General features: G+C 21.6%; 1 protein-coding gene across 5 annotated transcripts in view; it reads right to left on the bottom strand.

The window, feature by feature from the left end:
• Positions 1-20,994, bottom strand: part of LOC117171649 (molybdenum cofactor sulfurase) — a 53,605-nt gene that overhangs the window by 24,199 nt on the left and 8,412 nt on the right. For 4 of the 5 annotated variants that reach the window (XM_033359150.1, XM_033359146.1, XM_033359147.1 and 1 more), the window contains 3 exons: positions 20,279-20,435; positions 14,070-14,732; positions 6,224-6,837 (listed from right to left, as the gene is read on the bottom strand). In XM_033359150.1, coding sequence (XP_033215041.1) covers positions 6,224-6,837; positions 14,070-14,732; positions 20,279-20,435 — 1,434 coding nt within the window. The remainder of the gene's footprint in view (positions 1-6,223; positions 6,838-14,069; positions 14,733-20,278; positions 20,436-20,994) is intronic. The other variant, XM_033359149.1, reaches the window with a different exon arrangement.

Below are 20,994 nucleotides of genomic sequence, written 5' to 3'. Positions count from 1 at the left end.
TTTATATTTTGAAAAAATCATGTATTTTGTTAAAAATTTGCCATTTTGATAGAAAAATATTTAGTGAAATTTATTGAAAATATAAGTGCTCCTTTTTTTGGTGGTTTAGTTTAAAATGTAACTAATTTGCTCAACATTTGTTTTCTGTTTGTTTTTGCAAAATTACAAAGTTCTTGTATAATAATTAATGATAGTATAAAAGTATAGATTTTGTAATATTTCGGCATAGAAACCGAGAAAGTATAAAAGCCTAAGATTTTTAGCGAATAATTGTGAAATTGTATATAAAAAAATAAAGAGTTCATTAAAAAAATTCTAAAAATCTACATCAAAATACAATCTTAATTTTCGATTTTTTTTTAAATAGAAAATTGGGTTTTTTATTTGAAAATTCATCTCTTTTGTTATAAAATTAATATTTTTTGTTAAAAACTTCAAATGTTTTGTTGAAAATTAACTTAATCTTCTTTTAAATTTGGTAAAAATCTTGCAATATTTCGGCACAGAAACCTAAAAGTATAAAAAGCTACGATTTTTCATGAATATTTATCATTTAACTTTTTTGTTGAAAATTAGTCATTCTTACTTAAATTCCTCTGTTTTTTATTTAGAATTAAAATTTAAAATCTTTTTTGATTTAAAATTTAACAATTGGCTTAAAAATGCTTTATTTAGTTCAAAATGAATTTTTATAACTGGAAATTAAACAATTCCATTTTTTGTTAAAAATTAATTGTTGTTACTTAAAAAATTATCTATTTATATGTTTCGCAATGAATTGATTTTTTTAGTTGAAAATTGAACTACTTTCTTGAAAATTCACCTTGTCAGATTGAAAATTAAATTAATTGGTTTAAATTTTCTTTTTTTGGTTGAAAAGTAATTTTTATAATTGGAAATTGAACTGTTCCATTTTTCTGTAAAAATTGCTCGTTTTTTTTCAAAAATTAAATTGCATATTTGGTTAAAAATATAGAACTATTTCGTTGAAAACTTGTGTTTTGTTTGCTTGAAAATAAATTTTTTACACAAAAATTTAACTATTCCTATTTTGGTTAAAAATTTATATATTTTGTTAAAAATTCACGTTTTGGTTAAATTTAACTGTTTTTTATTCAAAACTAACATCCCTTTTTGTTTAATTAATATTTTTTGCTGAAAATTTAACTTATATTTTTGGTTAAAAATATGAAATCAAGATTTTTAATGAATTATTATAAAGTTTTATGATTTAGTATGAAAAATAAAACTTGTGTAAGAAAAATACAACAGAAAAATACAATCTCTTTTAAAATAAATTTAGTATTTTTTGTTAAAAAATGAAATTGTTTCTTTGAAAATTAACTTGTTTGGTTGATTATTGAACTCTTTGGTTGAAAACTCATTTTGGTCGAATTCAACTCTTTTTCATTCAGAATTTAAATTTAAAAACTTTTTGTAAAATTTGTCAAAATTTTATAATATTTCGGCACAGAAAGGTAGAAAGTATAAAAAATCAAAGTTTTTTTTTTTTAAATCTACATCAAAATACAATTTTAATTTTGTATTGTTTAAAAAAAATATAAAATTTAGTCTTTTTGTTTGAAAATTCATTCCAGCCAATTAAGTTAATTTTCGATCAAAAAAGATGTTCATTTTGCTTAAAAAACAGCTAAATTTAACCAAAAAGTAAATTTTAAACAAAATATATACATTTTTAACCAAATAGTTGATATTTCAAAACAAAAAAAAACTATAAATTTTCAACTAAAATAGTCAACCGAAAAAAGAAATTTTTAATTAATTAATTCAATTTCGAATCAGACAAGGAGAATTTTCAAGAAATTAGTTCAATTTTCAACCAAAAAAAAATGCATTCATTACGAAACATATAAATAGATAATTTTTTAAGTAAAAGAAATACATTTTTAACCGAAAATGGAATAATTTAGTTTCCCGTTATAAAAATTCATTTTGAACTAAACAAAAAAGAATTTTTAAGCAAATTTTTAAATTTTAAACAAAAAAAAATTTAATTTAAATTCTAAATGAAAAAATAGAGGTATTTAACTACGAAAGACTCATTTTTAACAAAAAAGTTAAATCATGAATATTCATTAAAAATCTTAGCTTTACATACTTTTAGGTTTCTGTTCCCAAATATTGCAAGATTTTTACCAAATTTACAAGAAGATTTAAGTTTTTATTGCTTAATCAAAAAAAAGTTGAATTCGAAAAAAAAAGAGTTTTTAACAAGATTTAAATCATGAAATGCAAGTTAATTTTCAACCAAACAGTTGAAGTTTTAACAAAAAATATTAATTTTATACCAAAAGAGATGAATTTTCAAACAAAAAAATCAAATTTTCTATTTAAAAAAAAAACGGAAAATTAAGATTGTATTTTGATGTTGATTTTTAGAATTTTTGTTATAAACTTTTTATTTTTTATATAAAATTTGACAATTATTCGTTACAAATCTTGGGTTTTTATACTTTCTCGGTTTAAAATTCGACTTTATCCTGCTTTGAAATTTATTTTTTCGGCTGAAAATTAAACTATTGTATTTTTAATTGAAAATTGTTCGTTTTTAGTTGAAAATTCGTATTATTGCTTGAAAATTCAACAGTTTCTTTGCAAATTTTTCTCTCTCGTGACTGAAAAATCTTTTCTTGTTCAAAAATTCGTTTTTTATATTTTTTGGTTGAAAATCTGTCTTTTTTTTTGTAGAAAATATTCTTGAATTCTTCTTGTAAAAAATTCAGCATTTTAGTTGAAAATTAATCGCTTTTTTTGAAAATATAAATTCTTTTAAATTTATTTTTTTTGTTGCAAATTATTATTTTTAAACTGAAAATTTCTCTTTTTTTGGTAGAAAATTAATCTTAAAACCAAATATTTTAATTTTTAATCAAAATGTTGAGTTATCAAATAAAACAATGAAGACAACAAAAATGGAATAGATAAGTTGTCAGTTAAAAAAATTAATTTTAAAGAGAAAAAAAAACTAAATTTGAGCAAAATATTTGATTTTTCAAAAAAGGAAATGAATTTTCGATCAAGAAGATTAATTTCCTATCAAAAAATCAAACTTTTAATAAAATACAAGAATTTTTAATGAAAAATAAGATCAATTTTCATCAAAAATAAAATAGCTGAATTTTCAGTTAAAAGAAAATAAGTTTTAAAAAAAGTTTTCCACAAAATAGCTCAATGTTCAACCCAAATTTAATTTTCTACCAAAAAAGACGAAATTTTAACACAATACATGCATTTTCAAAAAAAAATTCTAATAAAAATGGAATAATTAAGAAAATGAATTTTTAATTAAAATGATGAATCTTCAATTAAAAAAAAATTTAACCAAATAGTTTAATTTTCAAGCAAGAAGATTAAAATTTTTTTTAAAAGAAATAGTTAAATTTTAAAGCAAAGAAATTAATTTTTAAGCAAGAAATTTTGAAATTTCATAACTTCCAGGTTTTCTAGTCCTACTTTTAAAAAAATCAAATAAATTTTCTATTCAAATTATTAAATTAACTAAATTTACTAAAAATTTCTTGTATAATTATTATGCATGATTGTAGAAAATTATAAAACATTTTTAACAAATAATTATGAAGTTTTATATGAAAAATTAAAAGTTTATGAAAAAAATCTACATCCAAACACAATATTAATTTTTTATAGTTTTTTTAAAATAGAAAATTAGATTTTTTGGTTTGAAAATTCAGCTCTTTTGGTACATTTTTAATATTTTTTGTTCAAAAATGCAATTATTTCTTTGAAAATTAACCTGTTTTGGTTGATTATTGAACTCTTTTGTTGAAAACTCGTTTTGGTCGAATTCAACTCTTTTTTATCAAGCATTGAAATTTAAAAACTTTTTATAAATTTTGTCAAAATTTTATAATATTTCAGCACAGAAATGTAGAAAGTATGAAAAATCAAGATTTTTAATGAATAATTTGGAAATTTTATAGAAAAAATAAAAAGTTTATAAAATTTTGTTTTTAATCTACATCAAAACACAATCTTAATTTTGTATAGTTTTTTTTCATATATAAAATTACGTCTTTTGGTTTTAAAATTCTTTTATTTTGGTATAAGTTTAATATTTTTGTTTAAAAAATTCAATAGTTTGTTTGAAAATTACCTGTTTTTTTCGCAACTGTTTTTGATTAAGCATTGAAATTTAAAATGTTTTTGTAAAATATAGGAAACATTTTTCACGAATAATTATGAAATTTTATATGAAACCTGAAAAGTTTTTTTTTTAATCCTAAACAGATACAACAAAACAAAAGCTTAATTTTTTATACTTTTTAAATGAAAAATTAGTTTTTTGGTTCTATAATTCATCTCTTAAGTATAAATAAAAAAAATTTCCTGTTAAAAATGCCACTATTTGGTTGAAAATTAACTTGTTTTGTCTGTTTTAATTTAATTGCCCTTTTTGTATTAAAATGGAAACTTGAATTTTTTTTATTAAAAATTTAACAATTATGTTGAAAATTCCTGTTTTTGTTTGTTTATGGATCAGCTCTGGTTGAAACTAATTTTTTAAAATTAAAAGTTAAACTATTACTTGGTTAAAATTTGGACTTTTTATTAAAAATTAATTTCGTTGTTGTTGCAAATTGATATCTGGTTAAAAATTTAACTTTTTTGTTGAAAATTTTAAGATTTTGGTGGAAAATTTCATTTTTACTGGTTGAAAATGCATTTTTATAACTGCAAATTTAAATATTTCATTTTTGGTAAAAAATTAATCGCTTTTATTAGAAAACTCATCTATTTTGTTGGAAATTCGCCTATTTGGTTGAAAATACAACTATTATATTTTTGTTTGAGAATTGATATTTTTGGTTTCAAAAGTTGATTATTAAATTTTTTGTATGTAAAATAAAAATTTTTTTTAGTTGACAATTTAATTCAAGTTAGCTCTTTTCGTTGAAATAAATGATTACATTTTCGTTGAGAATTCATATTTTTGGGTAGAAAAGTAAACTTCTTTGCTAAAATTTCTTTTTTGAATATTATTAATTTTTTGGTTTGAAAATTCATATGTTTTGGAAGAAACTTTATTATTTTTTGTGTAAAACGCAACTGTTTGTTTGAAAATGAAATTTATGTTTAATGAAAATTTGAACTATTTGGTTGAAAATTTGTCTTTTTTTTTCTAATTCAACTTTTTCAAATTTTAAATAAAAATATTCTACTTGGCTAAAATTTATACTATTTTGTTAAAAATTGATTGGCTTGGCTGAAGATTCATCTGCGTGATTGAAAATTGAACTATTTCGTTAAAAACTATTTTTTAAAATTAATTTTTGTTTTAACTTAAAATTTATTTATTTCATTTTTTGTTAAAAAGAGAAAATCAATATATATAATTATTATAAATTTTTATTATTTAGTATGAAAAATAAAAATTCCTTAAGAAAAATTCTGAAAATCTACAACAGAAAAATACAATCTTAATTTTTTACACTTTTTTTGCGAAAATTACGAGGTTACGAGTTTCTACAAAGATTTATAAATAATTATATCATCGTATGAAATTTCAGGAAAATATAAGTTTGAAAAAAAATGTAGTTCTTCATATTTTGTTTTTAGAAAATTTCTAATTTCTACACACAATTATGAATAGTTGAAATTTTTTACAAAAGAATAGAAAAAAAATAAAATTAGATTAAAAATAATTTTAAAATCTTTTTAATAATAATAAAAGCAAAATAAAGATTTAGTTTTTCGTTAGTAGGAATATTTTGAATTTCTACAAAATTTATGCATATATAATTACGCATTTCTATGAAAAATCAGACAAATCTACAACCCGAAATCGAAAAAAAAGTTGTCTGCAATTTTATATAAAAACTTTACCCTTATAGAATGCTTTTTTTCTATACAATTTTTCCCGGGCATTAAAGATATCTTGAATTTTAAAATGTCTCGAAAACGGCGAGAGATACTGTTCAACAATTATTAAATTCTAAACCCTTCCCACTAACAATAATATAAAAAGTTTATTAAAAAAAAAAAAAAAAACTAAAAATCTACATCAAAACAAAATCTTAATTTTTTATACTTTTTTGGATAAAAAAATTAGTCTTTTTTTCGTTGTTGTATAAATTTAACATTTTTCGTTAAAAAATGCAACTATTTGGTTGGAAATTAACTTTTCCAGTTGAAAATTCAACAATTTCTTTGAAAATTAATAAATAAAGTCCGAAATTCTTACTCTCAATATACTTTTCTCGCTTGTATTTAATGCCGAGTCTCTCTCTCTCCTTGATCCACCAAGTTGGAACTTTAATGACTTCTGGCTTGTTCAAAAAGCACTTTCTCACCATCCTCAAAACCGTCTCAACATCGTTAACAGAGGACATGTATCCAAAAGAGATTCGCACACAACCAGTCGGTTGTCCGCCAATCAAATCCTTCGATCCACCGCAAACATATCCAGCCTCGTAATTTTCCAAAATCGTTCGATTCGAAAGAGCCAGGTGTCGCTGACAGGCGCCCGGATTGCAAAAACATCCCGTTCTCAGCTGAATATTGTACAATGCTGCCATACTGAGAACTTCCATATATCCCACGTAATCGGCATTTGCACGCAGAATATTGAAAGTCACGATTCCTCCCTGCATTTTCGAATCTTCGTAGTCTGTGTCGCTGTAGAGTTTTGCGACTGGATTGCCATTATTGTGGTGTAAAGTTAAGAGCGAATGATGCAAATGTCTGGCGAGTGAAAAGACATGTTTGGATATTTCGGTTAGAGGGATGGAAGATATGGTTTCGAAGCCATATTCGAGAGCAATTATGGAAAGAAAGGGTAGAGTCCCATCTTCAAATCTGCAAAAAAATATTTTATTTTGTTCCTTCATTCATTTTCGAATAACTATTTCCTTGTTTTTTTTTTTTTTTTAATTTTTACCACTCAAAGTTTGGTTAAATTAGAATTTGAAATAATATATTCAATAAATCCAGGTAACGCAGAATTTAATAATAATAATAAGAGCGAAAATATTTTGATAAAATTATTCAACTAATAATTAATTAATTATTTAACAATATGAGAAGCTTTTAACTATAATTTTCACTGAAGCATTCAAATAATTTTTACTTAATATCTTTTTTCAAATTTCAACTTTCATTTCTTGAAATTTCATTTATTAATAACATTTTAAACTAATTCGAAAAATCATCAACTTTTTATATAATCAATCAACAGTTAGTTAATCAGTTCACAACATAAAAAAAATTAAACAATCATTTTCATTGAGACATTTTATTAAGTTTTTGCATTATATTTTTTTTTTTGAAATAGCATTTCTATATATTGAATTTATTAATAACTTTTAAAACTAATTTTTAAAAATTGAACTTTTTTAATTATAATTTTTTTAATTGGATTGAATCATTTTACTTTATAATCATCAGGAAAATTATATAATAGTAATAAAATACCTCAAGAAATTATTTTCATTGAAAAAATCAAATTATTTTTTATTTTATGTATATTTTTAATTTGAACATTAAATTCTGAATATTTTTATATCTTTTGAAATGATTCCAGAAAATTTAAGTTTGAACAGAATTATTTATTAAATAATCATCTCAAAACAACAAAAAACAGAATAATTTTCATTAAAAATTAAAAAAATTTAAAGCTTTAAAAATTTTTTATTGAAACATTCAAATAATTTTCAATTTATACATTTTTTAAATTTTAACATATAAATGTTAACAGAATCGATTAATAATTAATTAATGATTGTAGAACATAAAAATCCTTTAAGAATTATTTTCATTAAAAAGTCTCAGTTTTCATTAAATATATTTCAAAATGAATTGAATTTTTTCTGTAACTTTTAGAAAATCCTACAAATTAAAAAAAAATTATATTTGAATTTATAAATAACAATAGAACACTTATCATTTGTGACGATTTTGCAGGTTTCAAACAAAAAATTTAAGATTTTTTTAAGAATTGTGAAAGACTACAAAAGAGTGAAAAATTTCCTTAAGATTCATAGGAAAATTAAAAATGATTTTTCACTTTGAAAAATTATGGAAGATTTTAAGGATTTTTTTCTAATTTGCAGTATTTTCAAAAATTGTAGGAAAATGTCGATTAATTTTAAAATATATTTAGAATTTCTGGAAAAAATGTTAACACACTTCATTTAAATTACTTGAAGTAATTTCAAGTTTTTAATTAATTTTGAATCTTTTCAAAACTTCTAAATATCTCTTAAAATTACTCAAATTATTTTTGCAAATTTAAAACAATTCAGTTTCAAATTGTTTTCTTTTAAATATTTGGTTTCAATTTACTCGTCTTAAATGAACAATGAAATATTGCTAAATATTCAATATTATTCTTTTTCTACATTAAGAAATTTCAAATGAAATGGGATTAAAATTTCATAATTTAAACTCACAATACTTTAAATTTAATTAAAACCTGTAAGTATAACTATATTATTATGGATTTATTTTTAAGTTGAAAATAGTAAAATGCAGGTTTACATTTTTTCATGACTAACAAAAATTAATGAAAATTCTTATTGAAAAATAAAATTATCGGAACAAATGATATATTAATTTTAATTCTTATCAAGACTTTCGGATTGAAACAGTTACAAGCTGGAAATCCTCAAATTTTGAACCCTGTTTTTTACTAAAAAATCTTCGATTTTCAAAACTTCTAATTTATTAAGCCTTTAAAACTGCATTTTAAAATTCTTTAAATTAAAATATATGCTTTTAAAACTTAAAAATCTAAAATGGAAAATTTTTTAATTGAAAGATTTTCGAATTAAGCATTCAAAAGTAAATGATATAATAATTTATGAAAACCACAATTTGAAAAATGATTTAAAAAAGATTGAAATCATAGTTGCACAACATTTTTATTATACAAATTTTGTCAAATTCCCGGTCAAAAAATAATTTATTAATTATTTTCGGCAATTTTAAATTTCTTCAAACTTAACTATATTCTAAATTTTCCAAAACAATTTAAAAAGAAATTTGTTTTTTCTCTTGAAAAGTTTCGAAATTCTTTTAAATTCTACTAAATAAGTTCATTTTTCAAAACAAAAAGTTATTCAAAATTCTCACACGAATATAAGGAAAATTGTTTTGTTGTTTTAATCTTCTCCGACATTCTTGACCTTCTAATTTATAAAAATTGTTCTATTTTTTGCTGAATTTTTTATTTATTCTGCAAAATTTTAAAAATTGCCTTAAAATCTTTCAGATATTTCTTTGACTATTTTTAAAATCTTTTTAAATCTCTTCAAATTAATTTTTCGAAATAAAAAATTATTTTAATTTTTCCTAGGAACCTGAAAAAATGTCTTTCATTTTCGTGAAACTTTATAAAATTCTTTTAAAATCTTTACAAGTTTTAATTATCTTTTAATCGTTTCAAAACTTTTGAATATCTCTTAAACTTACTCAATTTTTTGATACAATTATGTAATATGGCAAAATTGCGAAATTTTGCTTTAAAATCTTTCAAATACTTTTTAAAATTTTTAGGAAATAATTCAAAATGTTTTGCCAACTTTTTTTCGATTTACATTTCTTCTGAAAATTTGAGTTATTTATAACATTTTAAACTATTCCAGGAAAAATTAAAACATATCTGAAACTAAATAATCAATTTATGTTACTTAATATAAATGATCTTAAATTGAATCTTTATGTAATTCAATATTGTAATAAAAACTAATCCTCTAAAAATTAATTAAATAGTTCAAAACATAAAAAGCCTCAAGCAATTATTTTATTTGAGAAAATCCACTTAATTTGACTTCATTATTTTTTTTGATACTTGAAATAATTCCAGAAAACTCAAGTTTTAAGAGAATTATGAATTAATTATTCAATCATTTCAAAACAAAAAAGGAGTAAACAATTATTTTACATTGAAAATTCAAATAATTTAAAGCTTTAAAAAATTATTTTCATTGAAACAATCATATAATTCTCACTTTATATATATTTTTTAAATTTTGAACTTATCTTTATGCATATTTAATTAATTAGAAGCTTTCAAATAATTTTAGAAAATATAAATTTGAGTAGACTCGCTTCATAATTAATTATTGAGTTCAGAACATAAAAATCATGTAATAAGTATTTACATTAAAAATATATGTATTTAAATTAAGTACAAATTCAATTAATTTATGAATTTTCAACTAAAAAATAAAACTTTCCAGCCAAAGTGATGAATTTTTAACTAAAATGATGAATCTTCAACTGGAATAGTTAAATTTGAACCAAAAATAATTTAACTTTCTGCCAAATAATTAAATTTTCATTTAAAAAAAGATGAATTCTAAACTAAAAATGTACTTGTTGATATATTAACCAAAAAAATTTTTTTAAATTTTATTAAAAAGCAACTAAATTTGACCATAGCAAATACATTTTCAACAAATTACATGAATTTTCAACCAGATATTTTATGTTTAACTGAAAGTGATCCACTGTAAACCAAAAATAGAAAATTTAAATTATTAATGAAAAAAAAAATTATTTTTAAACCAAATTTAACGAATTTTCAACTTCAAATTTTGGTTGAAAATTTATCACATTAGTAGAAACTTCATTTCTTTGGCTGAAAATTTTATTGTTTTCTTAAAAAGTCGTTTTTTTTTTGTCGAGAATATGTTAAACCGAAAATTTAACTATTCCCGTTTAATATAAAATTGATATTTTTTAGGTGAAAATTAAACAATTTGTTTCAAAATCGACGATTTATGCAGAAAATAAGTCTTCTTGGTTTCAAATTCAAATTTTTAGTTGAATTCGAAGCGCTTATAACTAAATTTAATACAGTACCCACATTAATTTTATTTCAAAGAATTGATTCCCTATTTTATGGAAAACATAATTTTGTTTTAATTTATTTTGTTTAACTGAAAATCAAGCTATTTCATTTTTATTTTGAAAAGGATCACTTTTAGTTAAAAAATAGAGAATTTTTTTGCAAATTCGACTTTTCAAGTAGGAAATTAATTTTCTCAGTTAAAAATTTATCGCATTAGTACAAATATCTCTTTGGTTGGAATTTTAACTGTTTTTTTTTTTTTTTTGTTATCAAAAATGAATATTTTTGTTCCAATTTGATATTTTTTTAGTTGAAAATTCAACTATTTGGTTCAAAATTGAAAAAATTGCAGAAAATTAATCTTCTTTGTTGAAAATTTAACTTTTTTCTTTAAAAATCCTTTTTTTTTTGTCGAAAATATTTTAAACTGAAAATTTAACTATTCCAATGTGATATGAAATTGATATTTTTTAGTTGTAAATTCAACTGTTTGATTCAAAATTTATGTATTTTGTCGAAGATTTGTGCAGAAAATTAATCTTCTTAAATAAAAAAATTTAACTGTTTTCTTAAAAAGACGTTATTTTTTGTCGAAAATGAATATTTAAGTATTTCAATTTAATACGAAATTCATATTTTTTTGGTTGAAAACTAATTTTCTTGATAAAAAATTTAACTGTTTCCTTAAAAAATCGTTTTTTTTTAAACGAAAATGAATATTTTAAACTGAAAACTTTACTATTCTAGTTTGATATAAAATTACTATTTTTTTAATTAAAAATTCAATTATTTGATTCCAAATTAATGTTTTTTCTTCAATATTTGTACAGACAATTGATATTTTTGGATGAAAATTTTACTGTTTAAAAAAAACGTTTTTTTGTCGAAAATATTTTAAATTAAAATTTTATCTATTCCAGTTTGATATGAAATTGATATTTTTTAGTTAAAAATTCAACTATTTGTTTCAAAATTTATGTATTTTGTTGAAGATTTGTGCAAAAAATTAATCTTCTTGGTTGCAAATTTAACTTTTTCTTTAAAAATCTATTTTTTTAACGAAAAAGAATATTTAACTATTCCACTTTGATATAAAATTGTCATTTTTTATTTTAAAATTCAAATAATTTTATTTCAAATTTGATGTATTTTGTTGAGGATTTGTGCAGAAAATTAATCTTCATAAACATGAAAAATGGACTGTTTTCTTAAGTATACGTTTTTTTTTCGAAAATAAATGTTTAAGTATTCCAATTTGATATGAAATTCATTTTTTTCTTTTTTTTTAAATTGATTTTCTTGATTGAATTAACTGTTTTCTTAAAAAATAGTTTTTTTTATCGTCGAAAATGAATATTTTAAACTGAAAATTTATCTATTCCAGTTTGATATGAAATTGATTTTTTTTGTTTCAAAATTCAACTATTTGATTCAAAATTGATGAACTTTTTTAAAGATTTCTGCAAGAAATTAATCTTCTGAAATAAAAGTTTAACTGTTTTCTTAAAAATACTTTTTTTCGAAAATGAATATTTAGCTATTCCACGATATGAAGTTGTGATTTTTTAGTTAAAATTCAACTATTTGATTCAAAATTGATGTATTTTTTTGAAGATTTGTGCAGAAAATTAAACTTCTTAAATGAAAATTTAACTGTTTTCTTAAAAAATATTTTTTTTTATCGTCGAAAATAAATATTTGAAACTGAAAACTTAATTATTCTAGTTTGGTATGAATATAATATTTTCTTTAATAGAAAATTCAACTATTTGGTTCAAAATTAATGTATTTTCTCTAATAGTTTTGTACAGAAAATTGATCTTTTTGGTTGAAAATTTAACTGTTTTCTTCAAAAATCGTTTTTTTTTGTGTCGAAAATATTTTAAACTGAAAATTGATCTATTACAGTTTGATATGAAATTCATATTTTTTTAGTTAAAATTTAACTATTTGATCCAAAATTGATATATTTTGTTGAAGATTTGAGCAGAAAATTAATCTTCTTAAATAAAAATTTTTACTGTTTTCTTAAATATACATTATTTTTCTGTTGAAAATGAATATTTAAGTATTCCAATTTGATATATAATTGATATTTTTTCAGTTGAAAATTAATCTTCTTGTTTGAAAATTGAACTGTTTTCTTAAAAAATCGTTTTTTTTATCCTAGAAAATGAATATTTTAAACTTAAACCTTAACTATTCCAGTTTGGTATGAATATAATATTTTTAAATTGTGAATTCAACTATTTGGTTCAAAATTGATGTATTTTATTGAATATTTGTGCAAAAAATTAATCTTCTTGGTTGCAAATTTAATTTTTTCTTTAAAAATCTTCTTTTTTTTATCGAAAATGAATATTTAGCTATTCCACTTTGATATGAAATTGTTGTTTTTTATTTAAAAATCTAACAGTATGGTTCAAATTTTATGTATTTGTTTGTAGATTTTTACAGAAAATTTGACTGTTTTCTCAAAAATACTTTGTTTTTTTTTGTCGAAAATGAATATTTTAAACTGAAAACTTAACTATTCTAGTTTGATGAAAAATGTATAGTTTTTAAATTGAAAATTCAACTATTTGGTTAAAAAATAATGTATTTTCTTGAATATTTTTACAGAAAATTAATCTTTTTGATTGAAACTTAAACTTTTTTCTTAAAAAGTCGTTTTTTTTTTGTTTCGAAAATATTTTAAGCTAAAAATTTATCTATTCCAGTTTGATATGAAATTAATATTTTCTTTGTTCAAAATTCAACAATTTGATTCAAAGTTGATGTATGTTTTGTAGATTTTCACAGAAAATTAAACTTTTTGGTTTAAAATTGAAGTACGTTCTTAAAAATACGTTTTTTTTTTGTTTTCTTAAAAAATATTTTGTTTTTATGGTCGAAAAAGAATATTTTAAACTTAAAAACTTAACTGTTCTAGTTTGGTATGAATAAAATATTTTTTTAATTGAAAATTCAAGTTTATAATTAAAAGGTCATTTATTTGGTTAAAAATTCATCAATTATGTTGCAAATTTTTTACATCAACCGTTAAGAATTCTAAGCGCTTTAAACTAAATTCAAGACAGTACCCACATTAATTTTATCTAAAAATATTAATTCCCCTATTTGGGTGGTTAAAAAATAAATAATAAAAGGAAATAATACAAAAGTTGTATCATCCGAAATCAGAACTGCACTTACGATTAAAAAAAAAAAAGAGTAATTAATACAAATTACACACCTTTGATGCAAACTTTCACGCTTGACGTGAAAAGATTCCGAACTTAGAGCCACATTAACAGTTCCACCTCCATAATAAACCTTCTCCAAGACATTCGCACTCGAATTTTTCACCAGTAATGCTCCAAGTCCAGTTGGATATCCAAACATTTTGTAAAATGAAAGACAAACGAAATCAGGCTTGTAAAGTGACAAATCCAACTCGTTTGTGCCAACAAAAGCCGATCCATCCAGAAGAGTGTACCAACTTCCGTTTCCGCCAACAATTGAATCCAATTTTCCATTTTGAACAGCTTTGATCCACTCGAGGGGATATTTTAATCCCGAAAAATTGCACTGTGCTGAGTAAACAAAGAGGGAATTACTTCCGGCGACGGAAGTTTGTTTCTCAGCAACTTTAGATTTGTGAAAAATGTCAAAAGCTTTTTCATGAGTGAGGCAAGTAATACTGGCTCCATTTTGAGAGACTAAATTTCGCATTCCAAGGACTGAAGTATGATTGTCCTGAAGGTAAACGAAATTTCCATTTTTTTCTATTTTTTTGTCAGGGGATTCCGCACTTTTAAAGCGAAATGTTTCGGCGACTATTTTTAAGGCAGCGGTAGCTCCCGAGGTGAAAATTATACTGTACTCTTCGGAAGAAACGTAAAAATGGTCCAGAATTCTGTAATCAGATTATTTTTAAATTCAATCTGGTTTAAACAGTTTTCTTTTCTTTTTTTATAATTACGGTAATTTTATCGTGGGAGAGGAGATTTTTATTATCAGGGTGTCTATTCAATTCCTGGGGAAAAATTCCTGGACAATTCTAGGGTTTTCTTCTTTTTTTTTTTTTTTAGTTACCCCAAGCTTTTTTCGGGTATAATTTTTGTAAGTATGGAGCTATTAAAATATCTTGCTTTTTAAAAACAATCGACTCGGAATATAGATAAATTTTCGCTAGTTTATTATAAATAAAGTGTTTTTTTTCAGTGTCTAGGGTTTTAATTAAAATGTTTAAATTAGATTTTAGAAAGCCTTGACGAATTTGTATTACAAGATATTAGCAATATCGATTAATTATGTAATTAAATAATACTAAAAACATTATTAATGACAGTAAATTTTTTTAACGTTTTGAGTAAAAATATTGAATTCAAAACAAAATAGATGAATTTTTAACCAAACAGTTGAATTCTCAACAAAATTGTTCAATTTTCATGTAACAAAGATCAATTTTCAACAAAATAGATGAATTTTTGTACCAGAAAAAATAATTTGACAACCACAAATGGAATAGTTCGATTTTCAGCTAAAAAAAATTTCCACCATAAAAAACAAAGAAATTTGCAAGCAAAGTGAAGAATTTAAAAAAAAATGATGAATATTTAACTATAATAAATGAATTGTGAACTAAAAAGATGAATTTTCAAACAATAAGATTAATTTTCTACCAAAAAAGATGAATTTTCCGAAAAAAACATGAATTCTCAACCAAAATGAAGAATTTTAAACAACAATTATGAATATTTAACGGGAATAAATTAATTTTTAACTAGAAAGATAAATTGGCAATAGAATATTTAACGGGAATAAATTAATTTTTAACTAAAAAGATGAATTTTCAAACAATAAGATTAATTTTCTACCAAAAAAGATGAATTTTCCGAAAAAAACATGAATTCTTAACCAAAATGAAGAATTTTAAACAACAATTATGAATATTTAACGGGAATAAATTAATTTTTAACTAGAAAGATAAATTGGCAATAGAATATTTAACGGGAATAAATTAATTTTTAACTAGAAAGATAAATTGTCAAACAAGAAGATTAATTTTCTAACAAAGAAGACGAATTTTCCAGCAAAACATGAATTCTTAAACAAATAGTTCAATTTTTATCTAAAAAAGATCAATTTTTAACGAAATATTTGAATTTTGTACTAGAAAAGATAATTTTTCAACCAAAAATGGATTAGTTCGATTTTCAGTTAAAAAAAAAAAAAAAATTTCCACCAAATAAACAAAGAAATTTTTAAATGAGAATATTAGTTTTCAAAGAAGAAGATTAATTTTCTGTTAAAAAAGACGAAATTTCCAGAAACACATGAATTTTCAACCAAACAGTTCAATTTTCATCTAAAAAAGATCAATTTTCAACAATATAGTTAAATATTGTACCAGAAAAGATACGTTTCCAACCAAAAATTGAATAGTAAAATTTCAAGATAAAACCATTAATTTTCCACACAAAAAGAAGAAATTTTCAACCAAAACGAAGAATTTTCAACTAAAAAGATGAATTTTTGAACAGGAAAATTAGTTTTCAAAGCAGAAGATGAATTTTCTACGAAAAAATACGATTTTTGACAAATAATTAAATTTTAAATAAAATAATTCAATTTTTAAACTAAAAAATACAAATGTTTAATGACATAGTTGAATTTTAAAGTAAAAAAGATAAAATTTCAATGAAAACTAAAATAATTAAATCTTCAGCTTAAAAAAAAATTAATTTTCGACCAAACTGATGAATGCTCAACAAAAAAGGTAAATTTTCAATTAAAATGATGAATATTTAATTTGAATACGTGAATTCGCAGTCAAAACGATAAATTTTCAAAATAGAAGTTTATTTTTTAATCAAGAAAATTCATTTACTACCAAGAAAAGTCGATTTTTTAAACATTTAGACATGAATTTTTTAAAGAAATAGTTGCATTTTCAACTACACAAGACAAATTTTCAACTAAATAGTTTAATTTTGAACTTGAAAAGATGAATTTTCAACAAAAAATTAAATTATTCAATTTTCAGTTTAAAAAAAATTAATTATCACCCAAACTGATGAATTTTCAAATAAAATGATTTTTTTTTCAAAAGAAAGAATTTAATTTTAAACAACAAAAAATTATTTTTCAACAAAATACATGGATTTGCAACTCAAAATTAAGTCAAATTTAAAGTGAAACAAATTATTTTCAACCAAAGGAAATTAATTTTAAACCCAAAAAGACTAACTACAAAAATAATATTTACGTTTTCAAACAAAGTGATGAATTTTCATATCCAAAATATGAATTTTCAACTGAAATAATGAATCTTTCATTAAAATAATTGAATTTTCAACTAAAGAGATACATTCGAATTTGAATAAAAAAACGAATTTGAAATAAAATACATAATTTTTAAGTTCAAAAGTTAATTTTCAAACAACAAATTTTCAATAAAATAGTTAAATTTTAATCGAAATAAATAAATTTGCAACTGAAAATAAATTTTGTAACCAAAAAATAATGCATTTTTAACTAAAAAGATGAATTTTCAAACAAGGAGATTAATTTTCTACCAAAAATTCGAGTTTTCAACTAAAAATGATGTTTTAACAACAACAAATATTTTTAACAATGTAGTAAAATTATTAACAAAAGTAGTTAAGTTCTTAACCGAAAAAATGCATTTTTAAACCAAATAAATCAATTTTCAAACAAGAAGCAATAATTTTCTAAAAACAAAGTAAATTTTCAAACACATAATTGAATTTTAAATTTAAACAGAAAAAAATAATTTTCAAAGAAAGAAAAGAATTTTTTTTAATCAGTTAAATTTTCAACCGAAAAATGATTTTTTAGCCAAACTAAAGCGAATTTTTCAATAGATTTGTTGCATTTTTAGCCATAGAGATGAATTTCCAACTAAATTAATAATTCTTCAACAACAATTGAATAGTTGATATGCCAAAGAAAAAATATTTTAATATCAGATAAAAAACATTAGAATTTAAATAAAAAACAGGAATTTGGAATGAAATACTTCATTTTAAAGTTCAAAAGTTAATTTTTTAAGAAAAATTTTTCAATAAAATAGTTAAATTTTAATCGAAATAAATAAATTGTCAACTGAAAATAAATTTTGTAACCAAAAAATAATGCATTTTTCATTAAAAAAATGAATTTTCAAACAAGAAGATTCATTTTCTACCAAAATTCGAGTTTTCAACTAAAAATTATGTTTTAACAACAACAACAAATATTTTTAACCAAGTAGTAAAATTATTAACAATGTAGTTAAATTCTTAACCAAAAAAATGGATTGAAAAAAATCAATCAATTTGCAAACAAGAACAATAATTTTCTAAAAACAAAGTTAATTTTCAAACACATAATTGAATTTTCAACTAAAAAATCATTTTCAAAAACAGAAAAAAAAATTATTTTATTTATTTAAATTTTCAACCGAGAAATGATTTTTTGACCAAATTAAAGCGAATTTTTCAATAAATTTGTTGCATCTTTGGCCATAGAGATGAATGTCCAACTAAATTATTAATTCTTCAACAACAAAAATTACTTTCTAACAAAATAGTATAACATTGAACCAAAAAAAAAAAATTTTCAACGAAAAATTGAATAAAAAACTTAATTTTCAAATAAAAATTTTTCAATAAAATAGTTCACTTTTCAGTTTAAACAATAATTTTAAACCAAGAAAAAGGGTAGTTGAATGAGATAATTGAATTTTTAACAAAAAATAATAAATATTTTAAAAAATAAATAAGAAATTTCAAACACATAGTTCAATTTTCAACTAAAAAGATCAATTTTCATTAAAAAAACGAATTTTTAGAAAATTACTTAAATTTTCAACGAAAAGAGAAGAACTTTCAATAAAATACATGGATTTTTATCCAAATAGTTTATTTTTAAACTAAAACAAGCAATATTCATATACACTGTTAATTAAAAATTAAATAGTATAATTTTTAATAAAAATCTAATGTTAAAACTTATCAAATGTTTTTTAAAAAACAACTAAATTCCCTCTTTTAATTAAAAAAAGAAGAGACGTAAACTAAAAATCCCGCCCTTCTAACTCGATAACAAAATTTAAAAACAAAAAGAATCCCTCTTCTAATTCAGAAAAAAATATACACCAAACTTCCCTCATTTCCAACTCTATGAATAACTTTAAAATAAAAAATGCCCCTTTTTCCATTCAGAAAAAAAGATAATAACCTAATTTTCCTTTTTGTCAGTTGAATAAAAATGTTAGAATTTTCAATAATTAATCAGTGGTTGGTCGATGGATCAAAAAATTCGAAAAATGACACTGAATTTATTTTTTTTAACCGGAATTTGACAATGTTTCAACAGAAAAATCTATATAATCACTTAAAATATCACAAATTTCATATTACACGATATAATTAAATTTAAAATAAATTCCATTTCAACTATTTTTTCTTAATTTTGAATTTAATTGATAACTTTTTGATCAATCTATTGATACAATTTAATTTTCTATTTTAGATCTTTATTTTTAGGCATACATTTTTAATTTAAAGATTTTTAAAATTCATTTTTGAAAACGTTTATTAAACAAAAACGTTTGAAATATAAAATTTTTGATAAATTAGAAAGGTTTTCGAAATTGTTTAATTACTGAAAAGGAAAATATTTGAGTATTTAGCAATATTTGACTGTTCATATAAAATGAGAAATTATCAATCAAATATATATTGAAAACAAAAAATAGAAACTGACTAATTTGCAATACAAAGCGTTGAAATATCAAATTTTCAGACAGCTAAATTTAAACTTTGAGCAATACAAATTTAATTATTCCATTTTTCAAATTTTTGTTATACGCAAGTGAAAGTTAAAAATTTTTATTTATAGATAAAAATTAAAAAAAATTTAATTTGAAACGACATGAAATTAAAATAATTTTGCTTCTAATTTAAAAACTGTTTAGTTTAAAAAATAAATTTCAAATCGTTTAATTTGTAATGTTTCTAGCTTAGAATTGCTCAAAATAATATCATTTATAAATTTATTTATTCATTCTTCAATTTGGAAAAATAAAAATTCAAAAAAGTTCCACTTTAAATGCTTTAATTTCTAGTTCAGTTTTGATTACTGAAAATGAAAAAAATTGTCAGCTCTAGAGTTCGAATTTTTTAATTTCTCTTGACGTGTAAAATGTTTTCGAACCAGGGAAACCCCGATAATTTTTTCCTGAATTGAAACGGACACCCTGAATATTTGAGTTTAAACAAAAAATATGTTAAGTTTGATATATTTAAGAGATGATGTTTATAATAAAGAAATAAGTTTATAATCAAATTAAAGCATGCCTGCCACTTTTTTTGAACCTAAAATTTCTTTGCCGGCTTTATGAACAAAATTATAAATATTATTATTTATAATTATAAAGATAAAAATTATTACCTGTAACGAACTTGTTCAATTAAATCATGAGTGAAGTTACTTGCTACTCCAACAGAATGTGGATTAGCATAAGTTGATGAGAGCAAATTCTCGGATGCTTTTTTAATCTGTGTCTTCGAATAAAGTGTTGTACCTGCATGGTCCAAGAAACATTCATCTGAAATCGTGTGACAAACGAAATATTCATATACATATAATTAAAGCCATGAAACCTTCCAACTCAAAAACGGGAAAATTCTTTTTCCAAAAATATTAACCTCGCTGAAGTTTGAAACGTTTTAAAAAAACGAATTTACAAAAAAAAATTGTGTGCGAGATCTAAAATTTGAAAGTTTTAAATAGGTCTATTTGATGACAAAAGGTATCCGTGAAAGTGTCAGCCCCCTATCTCATCCGGAACACCCTCGTTTTCAACCCCTAATATAATGAAACTGAAAAAAATTCTAAAAAATCCCCTAACTTCCAGACCTTAAATTTTATGCTTTAAAATAGTTTCATTTGATGTCCGAAGACACTAAAAAAAGTTTCATCACCCTATCTCATCCGGAACACCCCATTTTCAACCCCCAAAATATTGAAAAATTGAAAAAAAAAATCCAAAAAATTCCCTAAAATCCAGACCTGAAATTTTATGCTTCAGAATGGAACCATCTGATGTCCAAAGACACTAAAAAAAGTTTCATCACCCTATCTCATCCGGAACACCCCGTTTTCAA

Source organism: Belonocnema kinseyi, chromosome 4, assembly GCF_010883055.1.
Source record: "Belonocnema kinseyi isolate 2016_QV_RU_SX_M_011 chromosome 4, B_treatae_v1, whole genome shotgun sequence".
Taxonomy (NCBI): Eukaryota; Metazoa; Arthropoda; class Insecta; order Hymenoptera; family Cynipidae; genus Belonocnema; species Belonocnema kinseyi.
This window is presented reverse-complemented; position numbering and strand designations above follow the sequence as displayed.